The sequence below is a fragment of the Meles meles genome, chromosome 4, assembly GCF_922984935.1.
Source record: "Meles meles chromosome 4, mMelMel3.1 paternal haplotype, whole genome shotgun sequence".
NCBI classification, from domain to species: Eukaryota; Metazoa; Chordata; class Mammalia; order Carnivora; family Mustelidae; genus Meles; species Meles meles.
The window spans coordinates 153,380,679-153,403,222 of record NC_060069.1 but is presented as its reverse complement, the minus strand read 5'-3'; the positions used below and the strand labels follow the sequence as shown (position 1 = coordinate 153,403,222).

The 22,544-nt window shown below is 40.9% G+C and overlaps 2 protein-coding genes across 7 annotated transcripts in view; one reads left to right on the top strand and one right to left on the bottom strand.

Annotated features, from left to right (window-relative positions):
* The first annotated feature begins 12 nt into the window (after positions 1-12).
* On the top strand, positions 13-21,323 carry DONSON (DNA replication fork stabilization factor DONSON). 3 transcript variants are annotated; one of them, XM_046001863.1, is made up of 11 exons: positions 13-765; positions 1,515-1,595; positions 3,235-3,438; positions 4,375-4,553; positions 5,583-5,761; positions 6,360-6,438; positions 6,554-6,658; positions 7,129-7,327; positions 8,742-8,954; positions 10,460-10,606; positions 20,850-21,323. In XM_046001863.1, the coding sequence occupies exons 1-10, from the start codon at positions 451-453 to the stop codon at positions 10,595-10,597; spliced, it is 1,692 nt and encodes a 563-aa protein (XP_045857819.1). In that variant the 5' UTR covers positions 13-450; the 3' UTR covers positions 10,598-10,606; positions 20,850-21,323. The 3 variants fall into 3 exon arrangements, with proteins under 3 accessions (XP_045857819.1, XP_045857818.1, XP_045857816.1); XM_046001862.1 differs by lacking the exon at positions 20,850-21,323 and adding an exon at positions 17,169-19,359; XM_046001860.1 differs by lacking the exon at positions 20,850-21,323 and having other exon boundaries at positions 10,460-12,137.
* Positions 11,424-22,544, bottom strand: part of SON (SON DNA and RNA binding protein) — a 32,842-nt gene continuing 21,721 nt past the window's right edge. The window contains exons 7-12 of one of the 4 annotated variants that reach the window (XM_046001854.1): positions 21,343-21,453; positions 20,092-20,208; positions 15,757-15,904; positions 13,317-13,388; positions 13,097-13,212; positions 11,424-12,514 (exon numbers count right to left, since the gene is read on the bottom strand). In XM_046001854.1, the coding sequence (XP_045857810.1) occupies positions 12,356-12,514; positions 13,097-13,212; positions 13,317-13,388; positions 15,757-15,904; positions 20,092-20,208; positions 21,343-21,453 (723 nt within the window). In that variant the 3' untranslated portion in view covers positions 11,424-12,355. Of the gene's footprint in view, positions 12,568-13,096; positions 13,213-13,316; positions 13,389-15,756; positions 15,905-16,581; positions 16,662-19,399; positions 19,590-20,091; positions 20,209-21,342; positions 21,454-22,544 lie in introns of those variants that run through there. The other 3 variants (XM_046001855.1, XM_046001856.1, XM_046001857.1) reach the window with 3 other exon arrangements.

The following is a 22,544-nucleotide window of genomic DNA, read 5'->3' as shown; positions in this document are numbered from 1 at the left end:
TTTCTTGGGCCAGGGGGATGGAGGCGCAGGGCTCTCTGGCCAGCTTTAGACGTCGGCACTGCCCTCTGTAAACCTAAGAAGCACCAGCTCAAGTGTGACGTCGTCTTTTCATCCAAGCGCCATGTTCTGGGCCCATTCCATCTCTGCTGCAGATTTAAATGGCGTGTCAGCTATTTCGGTGCCAGATAGGGGAATGTACGTCGGTGCCCCGGACCAGGGGCCTCTCGGCACCCGCGACCCAACTGCAGCCAAGGACCCAGCTGGAGCGCCGGGGAGCGGATGGGACCAGAACGGACCTAGGCGTAGGGGTGGGGCCTCGCCGGCGACCGACGTCGCTCGCGCTCGCAGCGCCTCAGGGAGGGGGGGCGGGGCCACGTCGGGGGCGGGGCCGGCGCGCGCGGGAAGCGCCAGCGGGGAGGCCAGCCGGCCCCTCTGCGTGAGGCGCGCGTTATGGCCCTTTCGGTGCCTGGCTACTCGCCCAATTTCAAGAAGCCCCCCGAGACTTTGCGGCTCCGACGAAAACGGGTCCGGAGCCGCGGGGCGACCGCCTCACCCGGGGAGCAGCCCGAGCCGGCGCCGCGCCGCGCCGCTCTGGCGGCGGGGCTGCTCCTCCGCCCCTTCCCGGCGGCGGCGGCGGCGGGCAGAGGCGGCGGCGGCCCGGCCACGACCCGCAGGAACCCCTTCGCCCGCCTGGACAACCGGCCGCCGGCCACCGCGGAGCCCCCCGACGGGCAGCCCCGCGGCCAGCAGGAGGCGCAGGGCCCGGTGAGTGTGTCGGGCCTGGCCGGCGAGGGGCTCTCGTAATGCGGGGATTCGCTGTGAAATCCGGGCGAGTTGTCGCGGTCGAGGGCAAATGGGCGCCGAGAGCGGCAGGCGCCGCGGTCGAGGGGCCCTGAGCCTTGGGAGAGGCCGCTCTGGAACCTGGGCTTTGTGTGGAGTGCGCCCCGCGAGCGCTCCGCCCGCCCAGAGGGAAGCGCAGGGCCCTGGGGCGCGCTCCCGGCCGTGTTGCCGGGGGAGGAGCGGGGGACCGGGTCGCGGCAGCTTGGGCCTCCCGGGGGTTAGAGATCAGTGGGAAGACGGCTCGAAAAATCCCGGAGCGACTCATCCAGGAGGGCCGCTGCTCAGTGGGACGACTGCAGGAGACCCTCCTTCCCTGCGTGATTCAGAGCCTCCCTTCTCCCGCGCTCGAAAATATCCTGGAGAAAGAGGAATGCTCTGGAGTCCAGAAGTCCGACTTTCCTAGCATTTTTCTTACCCCAGAGCCTTTGAAACGTTTGATTTGAGCTATCTGCATCAGTTATTAGGCGCACGTATCCCCGGCTTTCCTCACCCCCCCCCCCAATTTTGATAGTAAAGTTCAGACCCAAAACTGAAACCCTGAGCTAGTGATTTGCATGTGAATTCCTGCCCTTGCCTTCGCGGAGGAACTTGTGTGCCCGGTGAGGCTCTGTCCGCGTTAACGCGAACTCCAGCATCACTTAGGACTGAAAAGGACCGTTCTTTTCCCCCCTCAGTTTTTAGATTCTAATCAGGAAAATGATTTGCTGTGGGAAGAGAAGTTTCCTGAAAGAACAACCGTTACCGAACTACTCCAGGTAATAGTTTTGAAATGTTATTAGAATGTATATTCTTATCATCGAAATCCATACCTCTCAGAAACATTTACTTGGAAAATCGCTTTGCGGGCAGTGCTGAGCGGTCATCTGCGCCAGGGCCGAGTGGACTTTGTACGATGTAAAAATGGTGTTTCTCGTGGTACCGGCGCCAGGGTTGGTGTGGACACAGGTTCTCCCACTCCAGCTGTTTTGACACTATTCCTGTGTGACTGGTGACAGCTCCGGTTCATCAGTCCACGCTCGGCTGCTGTTTGAACTTTGTCCTTAACTGAATCTTCAGACTCGATCCTCAGATGACCTCCACAAGTTGTGGCATGTCACTGAACCTTGCTGACACCACGACAACGCACTCTCTCTTGATACCGATCTGCGGGTTTTCCTGTTGTGATGCTTTAACGGATAGAGTTTGTCCTAATAGGAGCTGGCGACAAGAGCTAAGACCCACTTTCCCTTTCACATAAATAGATGGCCTTCACAGGGTCTATTAGAAATAATCCCCCCCAGGACCCTGGGCTCCCTGCTTAGCGGGGAGCCTGCTTCTCCCTCTTACACTCTCCCTGCTTGTGTGCTACCTCGCTCGCTCGCTCAAATAAATAAAATCTTTAAAAAAAAGAAAAAGGGGCGCCTGGGTGGCTCAGTAGGTTAAAGCCTCTGCCTTTGGCCCAGGTCATGATCTCGGGGTTGTGGGATCGAGCCCCACATCAGGCTCTCTGCTCAGTGGGGAGTCTGCTTCCCGCTCTCTGCCTACTTGTGATCTCTGTCTGTCAAATAAATAAATAAAATCTTTAAAAAAAAAATAGTTCCCCCTTACCTGTTATTTTTATGTGATGTCACTTCAAAGAATCATTGTAAAGTGGCGAAAATTGCCTTGAAAAGAGAGCAAAACAGTCTAGAAGGAAATTTTGAAATCAGGAAATGCTTTTTACATATGGCCTCTTAAGAGCCCTGCCTAAGTTTACCTGCAGGAGCCGCTTAGCCCTGGTTCCAGAGTTTTAGAGGCTTAAAAGGTACTTTTTAAAACACTTGAGGGGCCCCTCTATGGCTCAGTCTCTTATGTGTTTGACTCCTAATTTCGGTTCAGGTTGTGATCTCAGGGTTGCAAGACTGAGCCCTGAGTCAGGCTCCGTGCTTAGTCTGCTGGAGGTTCTTTCCCTCTCCCTCTGTTCCTCCCCCACCGAAATAAATAAATAAATCTTTTAAAAAATAGTAAAACAGTTGGTAGGTTTTTTGCTTTGACAGCAAGATCAATAGTAGATTTTGATTTTTTTTTTTTTTTAATTATGATCATGGGAATAGTACCTGCCTCTTGTAACTGAACTATATAGAACTATATATAAACTAACAGGTAAAATGTGCCCCTCCCCCACTACCACCCATAATAATAAATCCCCGCTTCTCAGAGAAAACCACTTCCGAAACCACAGTTGAGTGTAACTCTTTCTAGAGTGTTTCATAGTGTGTAGTGTGTTTTAAGTGTTACTTACACAGTTTATAAAATTTTGACATTTCTGTGATTGTGCTGGTTGATCAAATCTGTAGATTAAAAGGGTTTTTTGGGTGGGTTGGTTGGTTTGGTTCTGGTACTGTACTAATTTTTGTGTTCTCTGTTTTCTAAAAGACTCCACAAGTATCGTTCTCCGAATCTGATACTCCATCCTCAGAAAGTACTGAGTTACCTGTGGACTGGAGTATTAAAACTCGACTCGTTTTCACCTCTTCTCAACCCTTTACCTGGACAGATCATTTGAAAGCACAGGAAGAAGCTCAAGGTGTCATCCAGCATTGTAGGGCAACAGAGGTGACTTTGCCTCAAAGTATACAGGTAATTCTAGAAAACAGATAAGTGTTAAAGGAACAAATTAATTGTAAAATGTGCTTCTCTGCAAAATGGCACAGATACTTCCTTCTATTAAATTTTCCTTCTGACATTTAGAGACACAAAGACTTGGAAAATTTTGTATTTCCTAAATGGGGCTTTCATGCAGTTTTTTTCTGTCAGATTCAGTAACTGCCCATTAAATTTAGGGATCTGTCCTGAGAATTAGTTAATGTGGTGGGCAGGAATTGTTTGAACTAAGCCATTCTTTTTTAAGGTCTTTGGAGCAAGATAATGTAAGGGAAAGAAATGAAAAGCAGTTGAGTAGGATTGCAAAGGCAGATTGGTTATTCTGCTGATATTCTGATACGGTATATTCTTTTTTTATGTATACTAGTTCTTGCTTCGGGGTTGATAGTCTGTTGTAAATATTGCAGTAGAGTTAATGAGTTCTAGAATGGTTTTGGAGAAACGTAATTGCTCTCCTCTCAAGCAGCTCATCAGCTCAAACTAGATGAAAAATGATTACCTGAAACAGGCCTTGGTACATCTTTTTTAATAAATAGATCAGGAGGATTTTTGGTTCACGTTACCCATTTGTACTGGCTGCTGTTGAAACAGTTGTGAGGGGAGAGTGGTGGAACGTAGTATTACCTACGTACAGTATAAATCCCCACAAATCCCCCTCCGTGGTAATAGGCGGCTGTCGATGCTGAGCCAAGGGAATGTTCCCCTCTGTATTTAAGTCTTCCTTCTGATACGGTTTAACAGTCAAGAAGCACAGGCAAGAATAAACTACCTTTTAGCCCCTGTAACTGCTATTAATACTTTCCCATAGGAAACAGTAAAGATTCTGAGACTAAATGGTGTATCAGTGCTTTTTAATGAAATTGTCTACTTCTAATGTGCCAAAAACCGTCCAATATCATTTCTGGATTTTAGGATCCCAAACTCTCCACTGAGCTCCGTTGTGCCTTCCAGCAGAGTCTTATCTATTGGCTTCACCCTGCCTTTCCTTGGCTACCACTGTTCCCTCGCATTGGCGCTGATAGAAAAATGGCCGGAAAGATAAGCCCTTGGGCAAATGATGAAACCTTGCAACACATTCTAATGAGTGACTGGTAAGATTTTTTTTTTAAAGTCAACTTTATTGGTGGTTTTTCAGGCAGCTGTTTATTTTTTTTTTTTTTAAGATTTTATTAATTTATTTGACAGACAGAGATCACAAGTAGGCAGAGAGTCAGGCAGAGAGAGGGGGAAGCAGGCTCCCTGCCGAGCAGAGAGCCCGATGTGGGTCTCGATCCCAGGACCATGAGACCATGACCTGAGCCAAAGGCAGAGGCTTACTCCACTGAGCCACCCAGGCACTATGAGTGACTGATAAGGTTAAAAAATGGTGCATCTTGGGGCGCCTGGGTGGCTCAGTGGGTTAAAGCCTCTGCCTTCAGCTCAGGTCATGATCTCAGGGTCCTAGGATCGAGCCCGACATCGGGCTCTCTGCTCGGCAGGGAACCTGCTTACCCCTGTCTCTCTGCCTGCCTCTCTGCCTACTTGTGATCTCTGTCTGTCAAATAAATAAAAAAAAAAAAATGGTGCATCTTAATAGTGAATTTTCATTTTGTCAGTGTTCTCTCCTTATTTGTGATGTGGAAATGTGTAGTGGTAAAAGGATCTCTGTGTCCTTCTGAATTATTTTTCCTAAGCTGTTAATAACGAACATTTAAATTGTTCACTTTTTTTTTAACTCTTATTCACTCTTTGTGCAATTGTGGAAGTATGTGTAAGTGTTTCGTAAGCATATACAGATGTTCTTTTATGTTATTCTCAGTGGCTGCTTTCTTTCTCATCAGCAGAAACTGCTCAGAGAAAAGTCAGCAACCAGTTAGCAATTGTGTTTTATTTAAAGAAAAAACATTTAGTGATTAAGCAGTAAACACTATTGGTTAAAGTATTTAGAAGTCATCAGTGAGTCCCATGACTGATCTGAGTCCTGTAAAAGCCAAGTGATATATGTAGTGGCAAAAATTCGAACCATTTTCTGTAATACATGTATTGTATTTTCAATCAAGTATCAAACTGAATGATAAAAAACTGCATTTGAGATGCTAAGCTAAATACATTAAAAAAGTCTAAATTTTGCTGCTTCATAGGTCTGTGAGCTTTACTTCTCTTTATAATCTGCTGAAGACAAAACTTTGCCCATATTTCTACGTTTGTACATACCAGTTTACCATCCTGTTCCGTGCAGCAGGATTAGGAGGAAATGATGTAATCACAGCTCTCATATCTCCTACAACTAGAGGCATAAGAGAAGCTATGAAAAATGAAGGTAAAATCATTGGCTTAAAATGAGAATACCACACTATTAATTACTTTCCTTAAAAGCTAAAATTTGAATTATCTTTTTACCAGTTGAATTGTCTTTTACCAATTTTACCTACCGAAACATCTTTATTTCTGATTTTTTTCCCAGCAGTGCTTTAAGCTGTCCCTAATGCATAGCTTTAAGTTAATGGTATTCCCTTCTCTGATCTGACCACCACGTGTTAACCTGGGAAGTTCCCATCTGAATATATTCCTCTAGAAATTCCTTGATAGTACAAATTACCTACCCCCTTTTAGTAACAATTTTGCAACTGGGTCAACCATTAATGATCATGGAATCTCTTTAGTAGGTTCAGTCAGTACTTTAGGAAAGAGTACCCCATGCAGTGAGAGTTCCTATTGTTTCCTGAACCTTTTGTTTGAAAGGAGGGGGGGGTGGGGGGTAGGCTACTGTCAGAAAGCTTGAAATCTAGTCCCCTAATAGATGAAGGGTAAAAGCTCAGATCTTCAGGTTTTATGCTCTCTGAAAGTAGGGCATACCTGTTAAGTTCTTTAAGATCATATTAAAGAAAACTCAGTTATATTCTTCTTTTCTCACGTAGGTATTGAATTTTCTCTGCCGTTAATAAAAGAAAGTGGCCATGAGAAGAAGGCAACTGGGACAAGCCTGGGACAGGGAGAGTATGTGATTAAACTCGCCTTTTGTGTCACCTAAGGACTTACGGACTCGGTGTAGTTGTTTTATAGAGGGAACCGTTTTATGAAATGGAAACTCTTAACTATAACGATTTTCTAGGGAACAAGTAATCAGTGATGAGGATGAAGAGGAAAGTTTTTCCTGGCTGGAAGAGATGGGTGTGCAAGATAAAATTAAAAAACCAGACATGCTCGCGATCAAGCTGTATCCTTTGTTACGTTAACTACAGTTGGTTTCCATTTAATTCCGTTAGTGAGCTACGTATGTAATAGTGACTGACCGCTTTCTTTGACTATAATCTTAAATTACCTTAAGATCATATTTAAACTAATTCTCCAGCATGACACTAAATAACAAACTCAGTACTGGTAAACCATGAACAATTATTACTATTTTTTTTTTTAAATGAAACTCCATGGAGAGCATGGTTGGTTGGTTTGTTTTGACTAGAGAAGAAATTACTTTTTGTGAGCTGTCCACTTCTAGCAAATTCACATGGCCAAAGAGAAATCATTTTGATTTAAACCACTGAGCTATAATGGTGGCAGAGTGGGGTGGCGAGAGCATTTCCAGTTCGGAATGGGAAGAAAGGGTCCAAAGTGATTCAGAGTCAAGGTTTCTTTCCCATTGGTTATGGGATTTAAATTTTCAAGTTCCTTGATGGTCCTCTTCAGATGTAAAGAGAAACATGAAGTGCAAATGGACCACAGACCGGAGTCCGTTGTGTTGGTGAAGGGAATGAATACCCTTACGCTGCTGAATTTTTTGATCAATTCTAAAAGTTTAATTGCCAGCTCAGGTCCACAGGCAGGACTTCCACCAACCCTTTTATCGCCTGTAGCTTTCCGAGGTGCCACGATGCAAATGCTCAAGGTAATGAAAAGGGGAAAAAAAAAATCACTGATCCTCGTAAATTAGCCTTTGATTGGCACCAAAAGCATTTTGCCATATGGGAAAGTTGCTTAATCGCATTTTGTCTCGTTTCTTAACCAGTAAAGATCCTAGCCGAGGTTGTTATGTTAAGTTATTAATCTCAAAACTTGAATCATGGATAAGTGAAAAGAACAGCTGTATATCTACGGTGTTGAAAAAAATTATGCTTGTAAATACAAAATATATAGTGAATGTTATTAGCAGGAGAATTTTTATTTACTTTAAAAAAATAGAATTTATTCTTACATTTGCCCGATATTCTGCATTGAAATTATGTTACTGAACTGGAATGGGAGGTGGGCAAAAGGAGTAGGGGGGGTGTGGGAGGAGGTATGTGCTTCCAGTTAGGGAATAGAGGAAGTCGGGAATGAAAGTCACTGCATAGGGAACAGAGTCAGCGGTACTGTGACAGCACTGTATAGCGACAGATGGGAGCTACGCTTGCGAGCACAGCATAACGTATACAGATGGAGCATCACTGTTGGACCCCTGAAACCAGTGTTGACATTGTGTGTCAACTGTATTTCCACTAAAAAAAATTTTTTTTAAGATTTTATTTATTTATTCATGAGGGACAAATTGAGAGGGAGAGGCAGAGGGAGAAGCAGGCTTCCCACCAAGCAGGGAGCCCGATGCGGGACTTATCCCAGAACCCCGGAATCATGACCTGAGCAGAAGGCAGACGCCTAACCATGTGAGCCACCCAGGTGCCCTCCGTTAAAAAAATACTTTATGGGGGAACCTGGGTAGCTCAGTGGTTAAACGTCTCTTAGCTCAGGTCTTGATCTCAGGGTCATTAAGCCCCAAACTGGGCTCCATGCTGGGTATAGATTCTACTTTGAAAAAAATTTTTTGAGGGCACCTGGGTGGCTCAGGTTGGTTAAGCACCTGCCTTCGGCTTAGGTCATGACCTCAGGGTCCTGGGATGGAGCCCACATTGGGCTCCCTGCTCAGCGGGGAGCCTGCTTCTCCCTCTCTCCCTCTGTTCTCTCTCAAAAATCTTCAATGAAATTTTTCTTAATAAGACGAGTATATTACTAAATGAGGATACCATATGAAAGGTTATATTCTTTAGAACATGCTTACACTGAGTCGTAATTTGGAGATGTGCTCCAGATGGAGGACTCTTTTGAGGTCTTGTGAGCTACTCGGTGCTGCGATCACGTGTGGTGGCTGCTGTCACCGTCCAGTGCTGTTACAGCACCACGGACTCTTCCCTCTGTGCTCTGCCTCCTTCAGTCCGTCACTGGTTAGTAGAGACGAAAACCCAAATGAAGTTACTGGGCAAGTCTTTGGCTAGGGACAAAAGCTTGAGAGATGGTGACCGTCATTTTGTCTTTAAATTTTCTTGAAGGCACGAAGTGTAAATGTGAAGACACAAGCTATTTCTGGATACAAAGACCAATTTAGTTTGGAGATCACAGGTCCCGTCATGCCTCATTGTCTGCATTCTGTAACCATGCTACTCCAGTCTTCACAAAAGGGGTCATTTTCTGCTGGACTGTATACACACGAGCCAACTGCTGTATTTAACGCCTGCCTGCCAGTGAAGGAAGGACTGGATAAGGTAAGGAGACTGCTGTCGGGACGCCTGGGGGGCTCAGTAGGTTAAGCGGTTGCCTTCAGCTCAGGTCGTGAGCCCAGGGTCCTGGGATCGAGCCCCACATTGGGCTCCTCGCTCGCCAGGGAGCTGGCTTCTCTCTCTGCCTGCTCTGCCTGCTGTTCCCCCTACTTATGCGCACGCTCCCTCCCTCTCTTTCTGATAGTCTTGAGGACAAAAACATAGGAGACAGCTGTAAGCATTTCATTGTAGCTAGTTTCCTCAGGTGGAGTAAGTGAATTACGGTAAGCCGAACGTATGTCTTAGGGTATTAAACTGTACTAATATTAACTTTATCAATCCTAATTACTAAGATGAAGGGTAAGTTTGGTTTTTTTGAGGTAAATATTAGGAATTTAGATTGTCGTACTTAACATGACTGAAGAACTTCCCCAACAAAGGCAAGTTATGTTCATGGCCATCTCAGATCCAGAACTTAATAGTACCTGATTCTTTCATTATAAACAACTACGGGTATTTAACTAGTATTTGCCTGCAATTTTGGTACATAGTTTTTATTTATAGGTTATAATTAAGACCTTTAAAATTGCCTCATGCTTTTATCATTTGCCAGACTTCTAAGAGTTACCAAAATTATTTGTAGATGCTATTGTTATATGTGAAAATTTTTAGGGTTCATGTCTATTGATAATGAACTGCCTTCACCTTATGAACAAATGAGTAAGGCAGGTGTTTTTCAGAGTTCCATGGAAATTACTAAAATCAGTGTGTCCAGGGGTGCCGGGCTGACTCAGCTGGTAGAGCGTGCAACACAGGATACCAGTTTATTAAACTGTACTGTTCAGCATTATCAATCCTAATTACTGAAAAGCCCCACAATGGGCACAGACCCTACTTTAAAATATAAAGGGGAGGGGCGCCTGAGCGGCTCAGTGGGTTAAAGCCTCTGCCTTTGGCTCGGGTCATGATCCCGGGGTCCTGGGATCGAGCCCCATGTCGGGCTCTCTGCTCCACGGGGAGCCTGCTTCCTCCTCTCTCTCTCTGCCTGCCTCTCTGCCTAGTTGTGATTTCTGTCAAATAAATAAAAAAAATAAAAATAAAAATAAAAAAAATAAAAATTTTAAAATATAAAGGGGGGGGGCACCTGGGTGGCTCAGTGGGTTAAAGCCTCTGCCTTTGGCTCAGGTCATGATCCCAGGGTCCTGGGATCAAGTCCCGCATCAGGCTCTCTGCTCAGCAGGGAGCCTGCTTCCCTTCCTCTCTCTCTCTGCCTGCCTCTCTGACTACTTGTAATCTCTGTCTGTCAAATAAATAAATAAAATCTTTAAAAAAAAAAAAAATAAAAAAAATAAAATATAAAGGGGAACCTAGCTGGTTCAGCCGCAAGAGCATGCAGCACTTGCAAGGGTCGTGAATTCAAGCCCCAAGTGAGGTGGAGATTCCCAGGAGTGAAGTCTGAGTGTCCAAAGACTGATGTGCTTTCTAACTGACCTGAGTACAAATTTCCACAGGAGACTGTTCGTGAGGAGCTTGCTAACTGTGGGTTGCATCCTAAGACTCTGGACCAACTTAGTCTAACACCAATACTGGGAAAATCATCTTTACGACACGTGGAAATGAGCGACTACGTTTATAATTGGAGATCCTGAAACATCAAAGTAAGCCTAAAAGGAATCTTTGAGGAAAAAGCCTTCTAGCAAGGAAATTCAAGATTGTTATCCCTTTGGCTCTAAAGTTCATTTTGGAAGTTGAAGGAATATAACTTATCTTTAAAATATTCAAATGTTTATAAACATTAATCTTTTACTTTATTACATGGGTTAAACAGTAGGATTAAGATTTTAAATCAGCATTTTTGCTATTCTGATTAGCTCGTTCAGATATGAAGATAACCCCCAACTTCTTAGATACATCAATAACTTGAGACTTCCAGACTCTTTCAACCTAGTTTATAAACGGAGTAGAAAACTGAATGTCATGAATGTCAGTTTTTCCTTGCAAGTGGGAACTGAAGCTAAATTACTGTTACCTCCTGGCAGTGTGACTGATGGCATCAGGGCAAAACTATATTTGATAAATCACCTGCAATTATAGGCAGGTTCTAACTTTTTATAAAGACAGAAAACAAATGTAGACCATACCTGTTGAGCTGATGATTGTTGCTATGTCTCTTAGTTGCTGCTCTCCTTTTGATTTATAATTATTCTCTTCTCAAAGATATTAAATTTGGTTTTTTAATGCATGTTAAATCAGATAAGGTATTTTGTATTCCCCGCAGAATAGTGTTAATAATTGTAATGTATGCTCAGCTGTCATGGTAAAATAGTATTTATTGCTCCTGTAGGGGTGTGTGTGCGCATGCGTGGATGTGTGTGTATGATTCAGATTTTCTTAAAAATAAAAGTACTTAGAAATCAAAAGCATTGGGTAAAGAAATAACAGTATTTAGTGAAGAAGTATGTGTTCACTTTATGATCCAGAAAATAAAACACCACATTTATTCCAGAGAAGTTTATATTTGGGCCTTAAGCTTTTGAAAATAAAGTTTAGAGACATAGCATTATGAATACCACTGTAATACACATGAAATATTCTATCAGACCCTAAAAATTAACATAAACTTAAACTTTCTCATAGTCAACAAAATAGTGGCTGGGTGCCGATTTTATTAGATAAGTTGGTTACAGCATTTTAATTATCATTTAACGTCTATCTAGGTGTAGCTGAAATTCAAAATGCACATCAAAGTAAAACTATATCACAACTCAATGCCATACTAAATGTACTTGGCCTCTGCAGTAGAATATTCTAATCGGACTTCATTTTGACTCCCTTCTCATGGCCCAGGTGGCTTTGATGGGAATGCAGGACTTAGTGCAGATCATCACACAACATACCACTTTCTTTTTAGAACCTCTACAAAATTTTAAGGGGAGATGGTGGCATTAGCCCTGTGGAACAGATCTTGCTTAATTACCTCAATAACACTGGCCCAGTATCTGTCCAGCAGAACCCATTGTGAACTAGTACAAGGTGCACAGCCCTTCACTGATTACAGGCAAGTGTTACAGCAGCCTAGCCATAAGGAAGGGAGGTTACATCATAGTACAAAATACAGTATAAAAGCGTTATTTAACATTCCACACTGAAGATTACGGATGCCTTCAAACAATCGTTTGGATGTTAGCCACTTAAACAAATACATCACTAAGGTAAACAATATAAACATACCAAAACCCTGTATGGTTAAATACAATTTCCATGGTACAAAAATCAAAGCCTGGAGATGTTTGTACAGATTGCTTTTTACACAATGTCTTAAATTGCCAAATATTTACAACATTAAAGAGGAAATACATTTTGATGCAGAGTAAAATTATCTGAAATGATTAATATAAAACCTCAATCTATCTACGTGAGGCACTCCTGAAGCAAGTGGCATTAGCCATGAGGTCCTTTGGTACAAGGCCCATTGCTTGAAGAACCACAGTAGCTGCTGTGGCTTTAGCATGCTTCTTATTAGGGCTGGCAAAGCTGGGCTGGTAAGCGCTTCCATTTATCAATACCTATTCAAGAAAAACATACAATTGGGCTGGTAAGGGCTTCCATTTCTCAATACCTATTCAAGAAAAACATACAATAAGAACAGCATCAAACTTTAATATCTATTAGCTTTGTATTTTTTCACTAAATGCTAGAAAAATAATTTACCAAAATATAAAACCCACACTGTGTATGTAAGTCAAATTAATTTCAACCCAGAAAAAGCAAATCATTTGGGAAAAGGGACTGCAAATTAAAAGCAGGTCTCCAAATGGGAGGGCAGGGGTGGGGGAGAGGTGGGGAATGGAGAAAACCCTGATAAAACTATTAAAATTAATTCCCCATGTTCCATTAGAAAATGTCAACAAATTATTCACCAGATTTGCCCATTTTTTCCCTCCATCGTTTTTGAAAAATAGGATACTGACAGGTCATGTTAAAGTATACTTATTTTAGAATCCCAAATCCCTACCACTTCTTCCCACACATACATACTCACTCCCAACCCACAATGTATCAATCCTGTGACCATACAATGCTTATCCCTCACCCTCCAGGCATCAAATTAATAAGGGTACATAATTAATGCAGAAATTCATATTTACCCTAAAGAGAAAATGTTTGCGATGATCTGGGCCACTATCATGGACCAAGAGAAATTCTGGTGGTTGCCACCTTCTCTTATTACAGATTTCCATCAAAGCAGACACAGGATGTTTGCCTACAGAGGGAAAAAAAAGCCATTAATTATTTTCACGATCTGTGGTAACGAATTATGAATTCAAGGTGGGGACGGGACAAGAGGAAATTAAAATGTGCTCTCACCTGACAGATCTTTCATTGCAGCAGAGAAGTTTCCGGACCTCTTTTGTGCTCTTTCTCCTACTGCAACAAGACCTTTAAAATAAAAAGTCAATGTTCACTGAATAAACTCCAAAGCATCATTTTAAACTTATACAATGATTCTAGGAACATGAATCACAACCTATGCCTTCCAATAAAATATTCAACTCCCACTACCCTTAATTTTTATGTAATTTGACTTCTTTCCCTGTGTTTCAATATATAAATCTATATACTTTATGTTCATATACCTTGATACTGGAAAAAAAAAATGTTCAGGGAACACAGAAACTTAGAATATGAATACTGCCATATTGAACATCTCCAGGACTGTTTCTTTCCAAGTTTAAAAAGTAGTGGCTATTTACTACAAGTGATTTCTAAAGGCTTCCAATCCCGTTAAACAAAATGCCCAATTAAAGTTCCCCAAAAGGTGATTTTAGGCCACACACCCGAACAATTAAAAGAAGAGGGTGTCTCTATAAATGGGTCCGTATTTTTCCCAGCAAACAACCACTTTCTGACTTATCAAATGATACACACAGAAGACAATCTCACTGCATAATCTCCCTTTCCAATAGGATTTCACTGTATTACTAGCCAAAATCCATGCTTTCCTGGGAATTTTCAATCAGTTCCTCACTAATTTTGCTATTATGCTTTTCAAAACCCAACACTGTTAACACAATTCCAAAAAGGATGTTCCCTATAATTATATCATGCATTCACAGATGTTTTCTTCCAACCAGTCACCTTCTATGACACACAAAAAAAAATCTATTCAACTTGTATAAGACAATGTCAATGTGGTACAGTACAATGTCCTTTCCTAATTTAATCCAGAATTTGAATTAATGTTACAGCAAGGATGATTCTGATGCTATTTCCAGCCTATTTTGGGAATCATGACAATAAATCCCACCAATTTCAAATTTTAAAAATGGCATCACAGTATTCTATGGATGACAATATAGAAATTCTGATGCAAAACATTTTATAAGACACACAATTTGGTCCGAGCTGGTTGGTTTCCAAATTCACTGACAGAATAATTTTTTTTTTTTTTTTTATTTCTTTGACAGAAATCACAAGAGAGGCAGGCAGAGAGAGAGGAAGGGAAGCAGGCTCTCCGCTGGGCAGCGAGCCCGATGTGGGACTCCATCCCAGGACCCTGAGATCATGACCAGAGCCGAAGGCAGTGGCTTAACCCACTGAGCCACCCAGGCGCCCCCACTGACAGAATAATTTAACTACATTAACTTCAACTTTACCTTTCTGTTTGCAAAGTTAAGGAAAATTAATTCCAGTTTTGAACGTCCCAGTTCTTAAAAATTAGGCTTTATAGAAGCTATTAAAATCACAAAGCTGACAGCTCAGCCCCATCTATGTAATACATTTTTACAAGGGAAGGTATTATTTAAAAAGTACCAACTGGCTGTCATCAGTTGACAGTTGAGCACTAAGTACATATACACATATTTTTTTTATGTGAGGGGGGAGGGCAGAGGAGGGAGAGAATCCCAAGCAGGCACCACACCTAATGCAAAGCCTAATGTAGGGTTCAATCTCACAACCCTGAGGATCATGACCTGAGCCGAAATCAAGAGTCAGATGTTTAACGGACTGAGCCACCCAGCAGCCCACCCCCGCAAGTGTATTTTTAATACTTAGCAACTGTGTGCAGGCTATGTAGACAGATCTCCACCGAGTAGCAAAGTACTAGTAGAGACAAAAGTCCCAAGGTGCCCCAAGCACAAGGTAATACGAAGAGCTGCTGCTGCTGCTGTCAGCAACTGGTCTCCAGCCCAACCCAAGAGAACTCAACTACAGGCTTAAGAAAGGGACATGCCAAAAGGGATTATATAAAATGAAGACAAAAACAGCACTCTAATAGGAAATAAGGAAAATATGTGGGATAAAATATCTGAGAAAGGAAAAAACTATATCCTACCTAGAAACAAAGATAAGTATATGTAGTATATGTTCCCCGTCAAGAGAAAAGAAAAGGGGATACCATTTACTAAACTAAAATCTAGTTGAAATTTCAATCACACTGATTTATGCACACTTCCGTAATACTAAGCAACTAACTTCAGACCATCTTTTAGCTCAATCAGTGACTCCATCTATATCTATAAAAGCTGCCACAAATGGGCAGAACTTTGGTGTCCTAACAGCTGTAAATATGCCCCACTTAAGTAGCACGGACATCAAAATACAGGAAGGTTACTTTGGGGGAAAAAAATATATTTTTAAAGAGGCACCTGGATGGCTCTGTTGGTAGAGTGTAGGACTCAAGATCTCAGGGTTGTGAGTTCAAGCCCACACTGGGTACAGAGTTCAATTTAAAATAAAGTAGGATGGTAATGAAACCCTAAATATTAAAGGAGGTATAATCAACATTCCCAAAACAATGTGTTACCTTTTCGGTCTGTCTTAAAATCAACTAGGATAGGCTCCTTATTTCCTTCTTTGTTTTTTCCTAATCCTTCTCCTTCTCTCCATCCCATTTTTCTCATCAAAACGGCTCCCATTCCTCCAGTTACCGGGGCTGCTCTTAAGAACTGATCCTATCCAAAGAAAGAAAGGTAAAATGTCCCCATTTCACAGTTAGAATTTGACTACAAACTCAGTGTAACTTAAAAAAAAAAAAAAAAAAAAAAACAACTTATTTTACTTCTAGATCTGATATAGCAATTAAAATTTCTATAACTTATATACATACTGTAGTGTGGATGTTCTAATTATTTTCACGTTAACGTAAGAGTATTTTCAAAGTCAAATAAGGCAAATAAATGGCAGTTTAAAACAGTGGCCCTCATGCCCCCCTCCAAAAAAAAAAAAAAATTAGAACACTCCTGTTTTCGTCCACTATTTAGGTTCACTGGTATCTCTTCTTAGCTTGCAAAATAAAAAGAAGGCAATGTTAAAACAGTCAATAATATTAATTGTCCCAGGTGTACCTAGTTAATGAATAAAGCCCAGAAATCATTTAGAAATAGTTTGGACACTGAAGAAGCATATTGTTAACATCCCAAGTTTTCTTCCCCATTCTACCATAAAGCAAGTATAAATATTTTACTAAGAAAATCCCTATGAAGCAAAAAGATAAGTCTCTGTATTTACACAGTAAGAAACGGACAGTCACATAAAATACCCTATCATTATACCAAACTGAAACTGAATGCTTTTAAAACCTAGCGTGGTGTTAAAAGACTTGTAAAAAACTCCTTAAGCGTTTACATACCTAGGCCTCGGTGGCAGCAGTGTTGTGAATAGTAGGGCTGGCACTGACCGGGGCAAGAAGACAGCTACAAGGATTTGGCCCTGAAACAAGTTTCCATACAGAGGGGTGAAAGTTCACAGGTTATTCTGTGAACAGTCATCTCTCTTGTATCCAACCCACTGAACCATAATTTCCATCAAAGCAGCAAACCACTTAATGTCATAAGGTGCACAACTATCTACATTAGCATGGTCAACAGTCGTTTTCACACACTGAGAAATAAATAGGCGATGCCTCTATTTTAAAGGACATCCACATACACAAAACAAATGAATTCTACTGTTGAGGTTTATGGCCATTTTTAAAAAAAATTTGTAACATCTCCAAATCCTGCTTTACTTCCCCTTGTTATTAAATTTTAGATTTACGTTGTCTAGCAAATCTATAGCAAAAGTCATTAACTTATCAACAGAGGGAGTCAAAACTTTTGGTAGCTCTGGAAAGAGTATGCATAAATCGTTTCCTGTATTGATAAGTTAATACTAAATTTTTTACTATCTTGTTTTTACACACAGTAGTAAAACTGTATCGTCTTATTTTTTCCCCAGCTTTGTAAATTATATGCTGGGGAGCATGCCAATGACGTGTGACTAGACATTAAGTTCAACCAGGTGCTCTGATGGAAGGAGGCAGCTGTGGAGGTAAAAACATACCCCTGGTTCAGTTCCTTATTTGGTGCAGGCCATGCAGTGTTGATGTATAAAGAGAAAAGTTAGCTGATGCTTGGGTATCGACTGCCTTGTTGCTACACACCTAGAATGACTTTTACTTACTTCCAGGTTCATCCGCCCCTCTTTTCCAGGCAACACTCCTAAAAAAAAGGGCAACTGTGCAGAGTATAATGCAAATCCCAAAAAAAACCCAGGCTTCCAACTCAGTTTCCGTTCTCTACTATCTTCATGTTTCTTTACCCCAGTGTGTACACAGTTCACCAAAAAGCTGCTTAATCTAATGAAACTGTAATAGCAAACAACACCCATCGGGTCTTGTCCAAACCACTCAATTCCAAAAAATAAAGGTTCTTTTAAATCAGTTACCAGTTAAAAATGTTTTACTGACAAACAGTAATAACGGTAAAACTCTCATTCTTTTTCATCTAAGAATATACTGTAACAAACTAAAAAGAATATGGAGAATGTTGTCATTCCATGGAGTTTTTAACAAAAAAGAGGGTACTGGGCAATAGCAAGGCAAGAAAACCTGTATGATCACTGAAAAAGTTTTCTAAATGCAATAAAGAGACATTTTGTGGTATTTGACAGTGAAGATGTTAAATTTTCAGCTAATGACTTCCCCACATTTTTATAAATATTCCCTCCTTCCTTCGTATCAGTAGCAAATGTTCTTCTGTAAACATATAAACGGTAGTTTTTCTGAAAGCACAGCTTTCTTATTTAAAAACTTCTCTGATGAACAAATATCCTAATTTATCAAAAATGACTTACATAACATTTAACATGATGTGAATTATTTAAAACCTGTCAACTGCCTAGAAGACTGGAAGTCAAAAAAATTAAGGGAAAGTCTGCGGGGAACCAATTTAATCCTCAAGAGATTCATTCTTTGCAAGTTATGTTAACATGATTTTTAAAACTATATAAGCATTATGGGTCAGTACTTCATTATCCAAATGAGGTCCAAAATTTTGCAATGGATTAGCATTCAGAAGTTCCTACCTAATAATGTACAAGACTATTTAATCTATATGTGCCTACATACCCATATAAGCTTCAACTTTAACTACATGAAATACTGAGCACTCAGCTTCAAGATTAAATAGTATTAAAGAATTAAAATGATTCAAATAGGTGTATAATTATACTTCTTCCCAATGAGGTGAGCGCCATTTTCAAGTACTACACAAATCACTCAATTTTTAAACACTGAAACACAGTTAAGTCCAAAATGAACTCAAAATTTAAAATATTTTGCTAGATTTTCATCTTTTTTCCAACACCGATCCCTAGTAAATTATAAACAAGTTGTAAATTACTCAAAAATCTGACCATATGCCCACTATACACCTATTATAATGTGCAACTATCTCCCCCCCAAATGGCAGACAAACTGAGGGTATATGTTTTATATTAATTTGTTAATAAGAGGGTCATCAGAGATAATGCTATCAAAACTGAAGTATTATGAGATTAAAAGCTCCGAAGCAACCAAAAATCTCCTTTTGCCGAAATTCAGTTCATTCCCTGGCAATCATAGCCATTCTTCAATAGGTGCCCGTCACGCTATTAATTACCACCCTGTGAAGCAGTAATTAGGACTTGTCTTCTTATGACACTTGGAGACTGAAATTCCAATTACTTGCCCATGATCACAAAAGCAGTCAGGAGTACAGCGGGATAAAGAAACCTTCCCAATCCTTTAGACCACGCAGCCTCCCAGTTCAGCACTGCCATGCTGCCAGTACTCCTGAAACAAATTTCCCATCACCCATCCAACCAAACCACATCCCTTCACCAGAAGGCATTTAGAAAGCCCTTCATAACCACCTAAGGCTCCCCCAACAATGAGGCAGCCGTAGGTGGAGTTCACAGGTCTCCTTGCAGGAATCTGAAACCAGGAGCACCTACATCTTCACAGCACGAGGCGTCCGTCCTCTCCCTTGTATTTAGGTCTTACTCTGTTTTTTTTCATGAGATCAGTGGTTCTCAAATTGAGCCTGCGGATCACCAGAGGCCACCAGGGCCTAAATGGTGGTCCACAGAGACAGGTATCCTCCGTCCCCTCCCCACCCCCTTCACCACCCCTTCAGCACTGCCCACCCTCCCCCACACACACTCCAGCCCTCCTCCCCAGCCGTCCAGTCCCATGGCAAAATCACATGCAGTGCTAATACTGGGGCCTCCCAACCAACTTGCTGTAACCGGCAGCTGACAACCATAGGGATCGGGGACTGGAGATCACCAGAGGGATGAGGAGTAAGGGCCAAGAGTGCTTACAAGAGGGCACAGGCACTAAGGAAGGGGAAAGGAGGACAGAGGAATAGAGAAATGGAAAAACTGGGATGGTAAAAGGGCTCTTGGGGGCAGTGATCCACCAAAAATAAACCTGTAATAAAGTATCCCGTGATGAGAAAAAAATTTGAGAACCACTGCTTTGAAATCATTAGATTAGCAGTCCAACAGGAACTGTGGAACATTCTGAACAGCACCTGAGATACACTGTTAGCATTCAGAACAGTTTTAAAAAAACCACCCCCCAAAAACCAGCAGCAGCAATACAGAAATAAAACTTGAGGATATAAACTGAGCAGCTCTTAAGCCCCATTTATCCATCTGCCATTGTCTCACAAATCAGGTCCATCTTCAGTGTCCATCCTGAGTATGCACACAGAGCAAATTTACTCATGAACTTTGGTTAAAGTCACTGGCCTCTTTGTGCATTTTTAATAACACATTTTCTAAAAAAATCTTAACTTTGTACTTGGCCACTTTCATAGATGCGGATGTCGTGTACCTTTTTAATCCAGGCTTGGGCACCAGTATTAGCCAGCTGCTCTTGTGTCAGAACCTGTACTCCCGTACTTCCGGTGAACTGACCGGGAATGGAGTTCAGCTGAGCCCAGGCATCGATCTGAAGGAAAAACAAATGCCTCAATGAATTAAGTAAAAGTACTTATCTAGTCAAAATCCCACTGATTTCCCTACATGAAACGGTTTATGTCATCCTTGAAAAGGCTAAGACCTAAAACTTCAACTTTTAAAACAGTATGCTGAATTTTTATACATATTTAAAATTTTTTCTTCAATGCTCCAAAGAACAACTTTGGTAACACTCAGTGGGTCCCATTTGTAACAAGATCTGAGATGTATTTCTAACAACTAAGAAAAAGCATAACTGTAATACTCGTTCTTCAAAATATCACATGAATAAATGAACACAGAAAAGAATTTGTACAGCAAAGGATCCCCACCCTCTGCTTATGCACATATATAAACATCATAACCACCGGAGTTTTAACTACCTTTTCTGTGGTATTAGAAATCCAGAATAAATTCGAGAGACATGTTTAAAGAGTAATAAACACAGGAAATTGTTCAAACACATAAAACAGCTTTCTTTAAAAACTGAGCACTACGTTAATCACCAACATTTATTGTGCTGGTTAAAGAATCAGTTGTCGGTTCTTCAAAGTAGATTTACTGTACCCTGGTTATTGTCAGGCAGTATTATTTTCTTATCTGTCTGAATGTGTATTTACTGTTTCCATACAGATCTACCAAAGGAATGCAGAAGATAAATGGAAAAGCTGTCTACTGTTAAAAGTACAGACCATGGATTCAGACTGCCTAATCTTCTTTTTTAAAATTCCAGTGTAGTTAACACACAGCATCATACTTGCTTCAGGCTAACCACTGTCAGTTTCCTCCACTGGAATCTGCAAGTCATAATAGTACCTACATTTCACAGGGCTACTATAGGCACACAGCTACTTTTATACACCAGATAACGAACTCTTTTAGGGCAGCAAATTTTTTCTATTGTACTCTCCTGAACAGTTCCTACCACATAGTACACAATAAATATTTACTAAATGAATGATCATGCCCCAAATCACTTTCATTTAAAATAAGCTAATAATGCCGAATTATTTCCTTGGATTTTTAAGATAAGGACTTACATTTCAACAGCATGCCACAGCCTTTGCTTATGTCACAACTATCTAATTAGTTAAATTCTCACTTAGACATTAGAACAACTACATACCCGTTCCTGAGCTCGATTTAACATGCTCATGGCTTCAAGGTCAAATGCATTCTCACTGAGTCTTTTCTGAGCAAGTGCCCGCTCACTCATTGCTGTTGAGATGTCCACAGGCTAAGAAAGAAAACATAGATAATTATCTCAAATTATGAGATACCCCCTAAATTCTAAAAAATGCTCTTTAGCTGCTACATGTCATATAAAATAGTAGTCTTACGAATTAACAATCTTATGAAGTACAGGGAAAAAATGCCAAAAGGAACCTAGGGAAAGCAGATGAGGATTTAAGATAAGTTATAAAGTCTCAGAGGCAGCAGTTGAACTCAACCCAAAATGTCATTTTGTATTTTCTACTTTATTAAATTACAATCATAGAAAACTGCAAAGAACTTAAAACTCTCTGGCCTTCACTAACGAGTCATTTACCAAAAAACTGAGAAATTTTGAACTATTTTCTAACTGCTAACTTTATATGCATTAGTTTTCATTTTACCTTACTTATTAGCATGTTCAGAAGCAATAAGCAAGGTTCCTGAATAAGCGAGCAGAAAACCACTATCGTTATCAGTGGTCTCTCCCTCACTCATCCACACAGTTTTTCATCTTCTTGCAGATGCTCAGGGATAATTTGGTCTTAGGAACTCCATTTCTTTGAAAAATATTTCGGTTTACATACATTAATGACCCAAATTAAAATATTTCTGTGGGGGTACAGAACATGAACGGAAAACACTTAAAATGAGGTATATTTGAATGGACTTGGTCTTCCTTTTCAAAGCTCATACCCTACCTGTAAAAACTTTGTGCTAAGCAGATTGATTTTATAGTTTAACTTTTTTAAATGTTTCATAATGTCCAGGAAAATTCTTAAAGGGTAATCTTTAGAGCAAATTCCCAATTTACCAGATTTGTGGAAGGCTCGACCATGAAAGAAAAATCAAGTATTTGATGTTCTTTATTCTAATGTTAAGAGCTCAGGCTGATTGTATCAACTCACCAATTTTTAGCACCCAAGAAAATTCATTTTTGGAAAATGTTTATTTGACATGGGAAGGTTTTTCCTAAATTCATTTACAAAGAATTATCAATGGGTGCTGCATGGATATGACAAACATAAGAAGTCAGTAAGATTTATTAACAGCTAAGGATTTTTCCTTAAAAGCTAAATAAAGGCTATCTGTAATTTAACTGTGTATTGCATATGA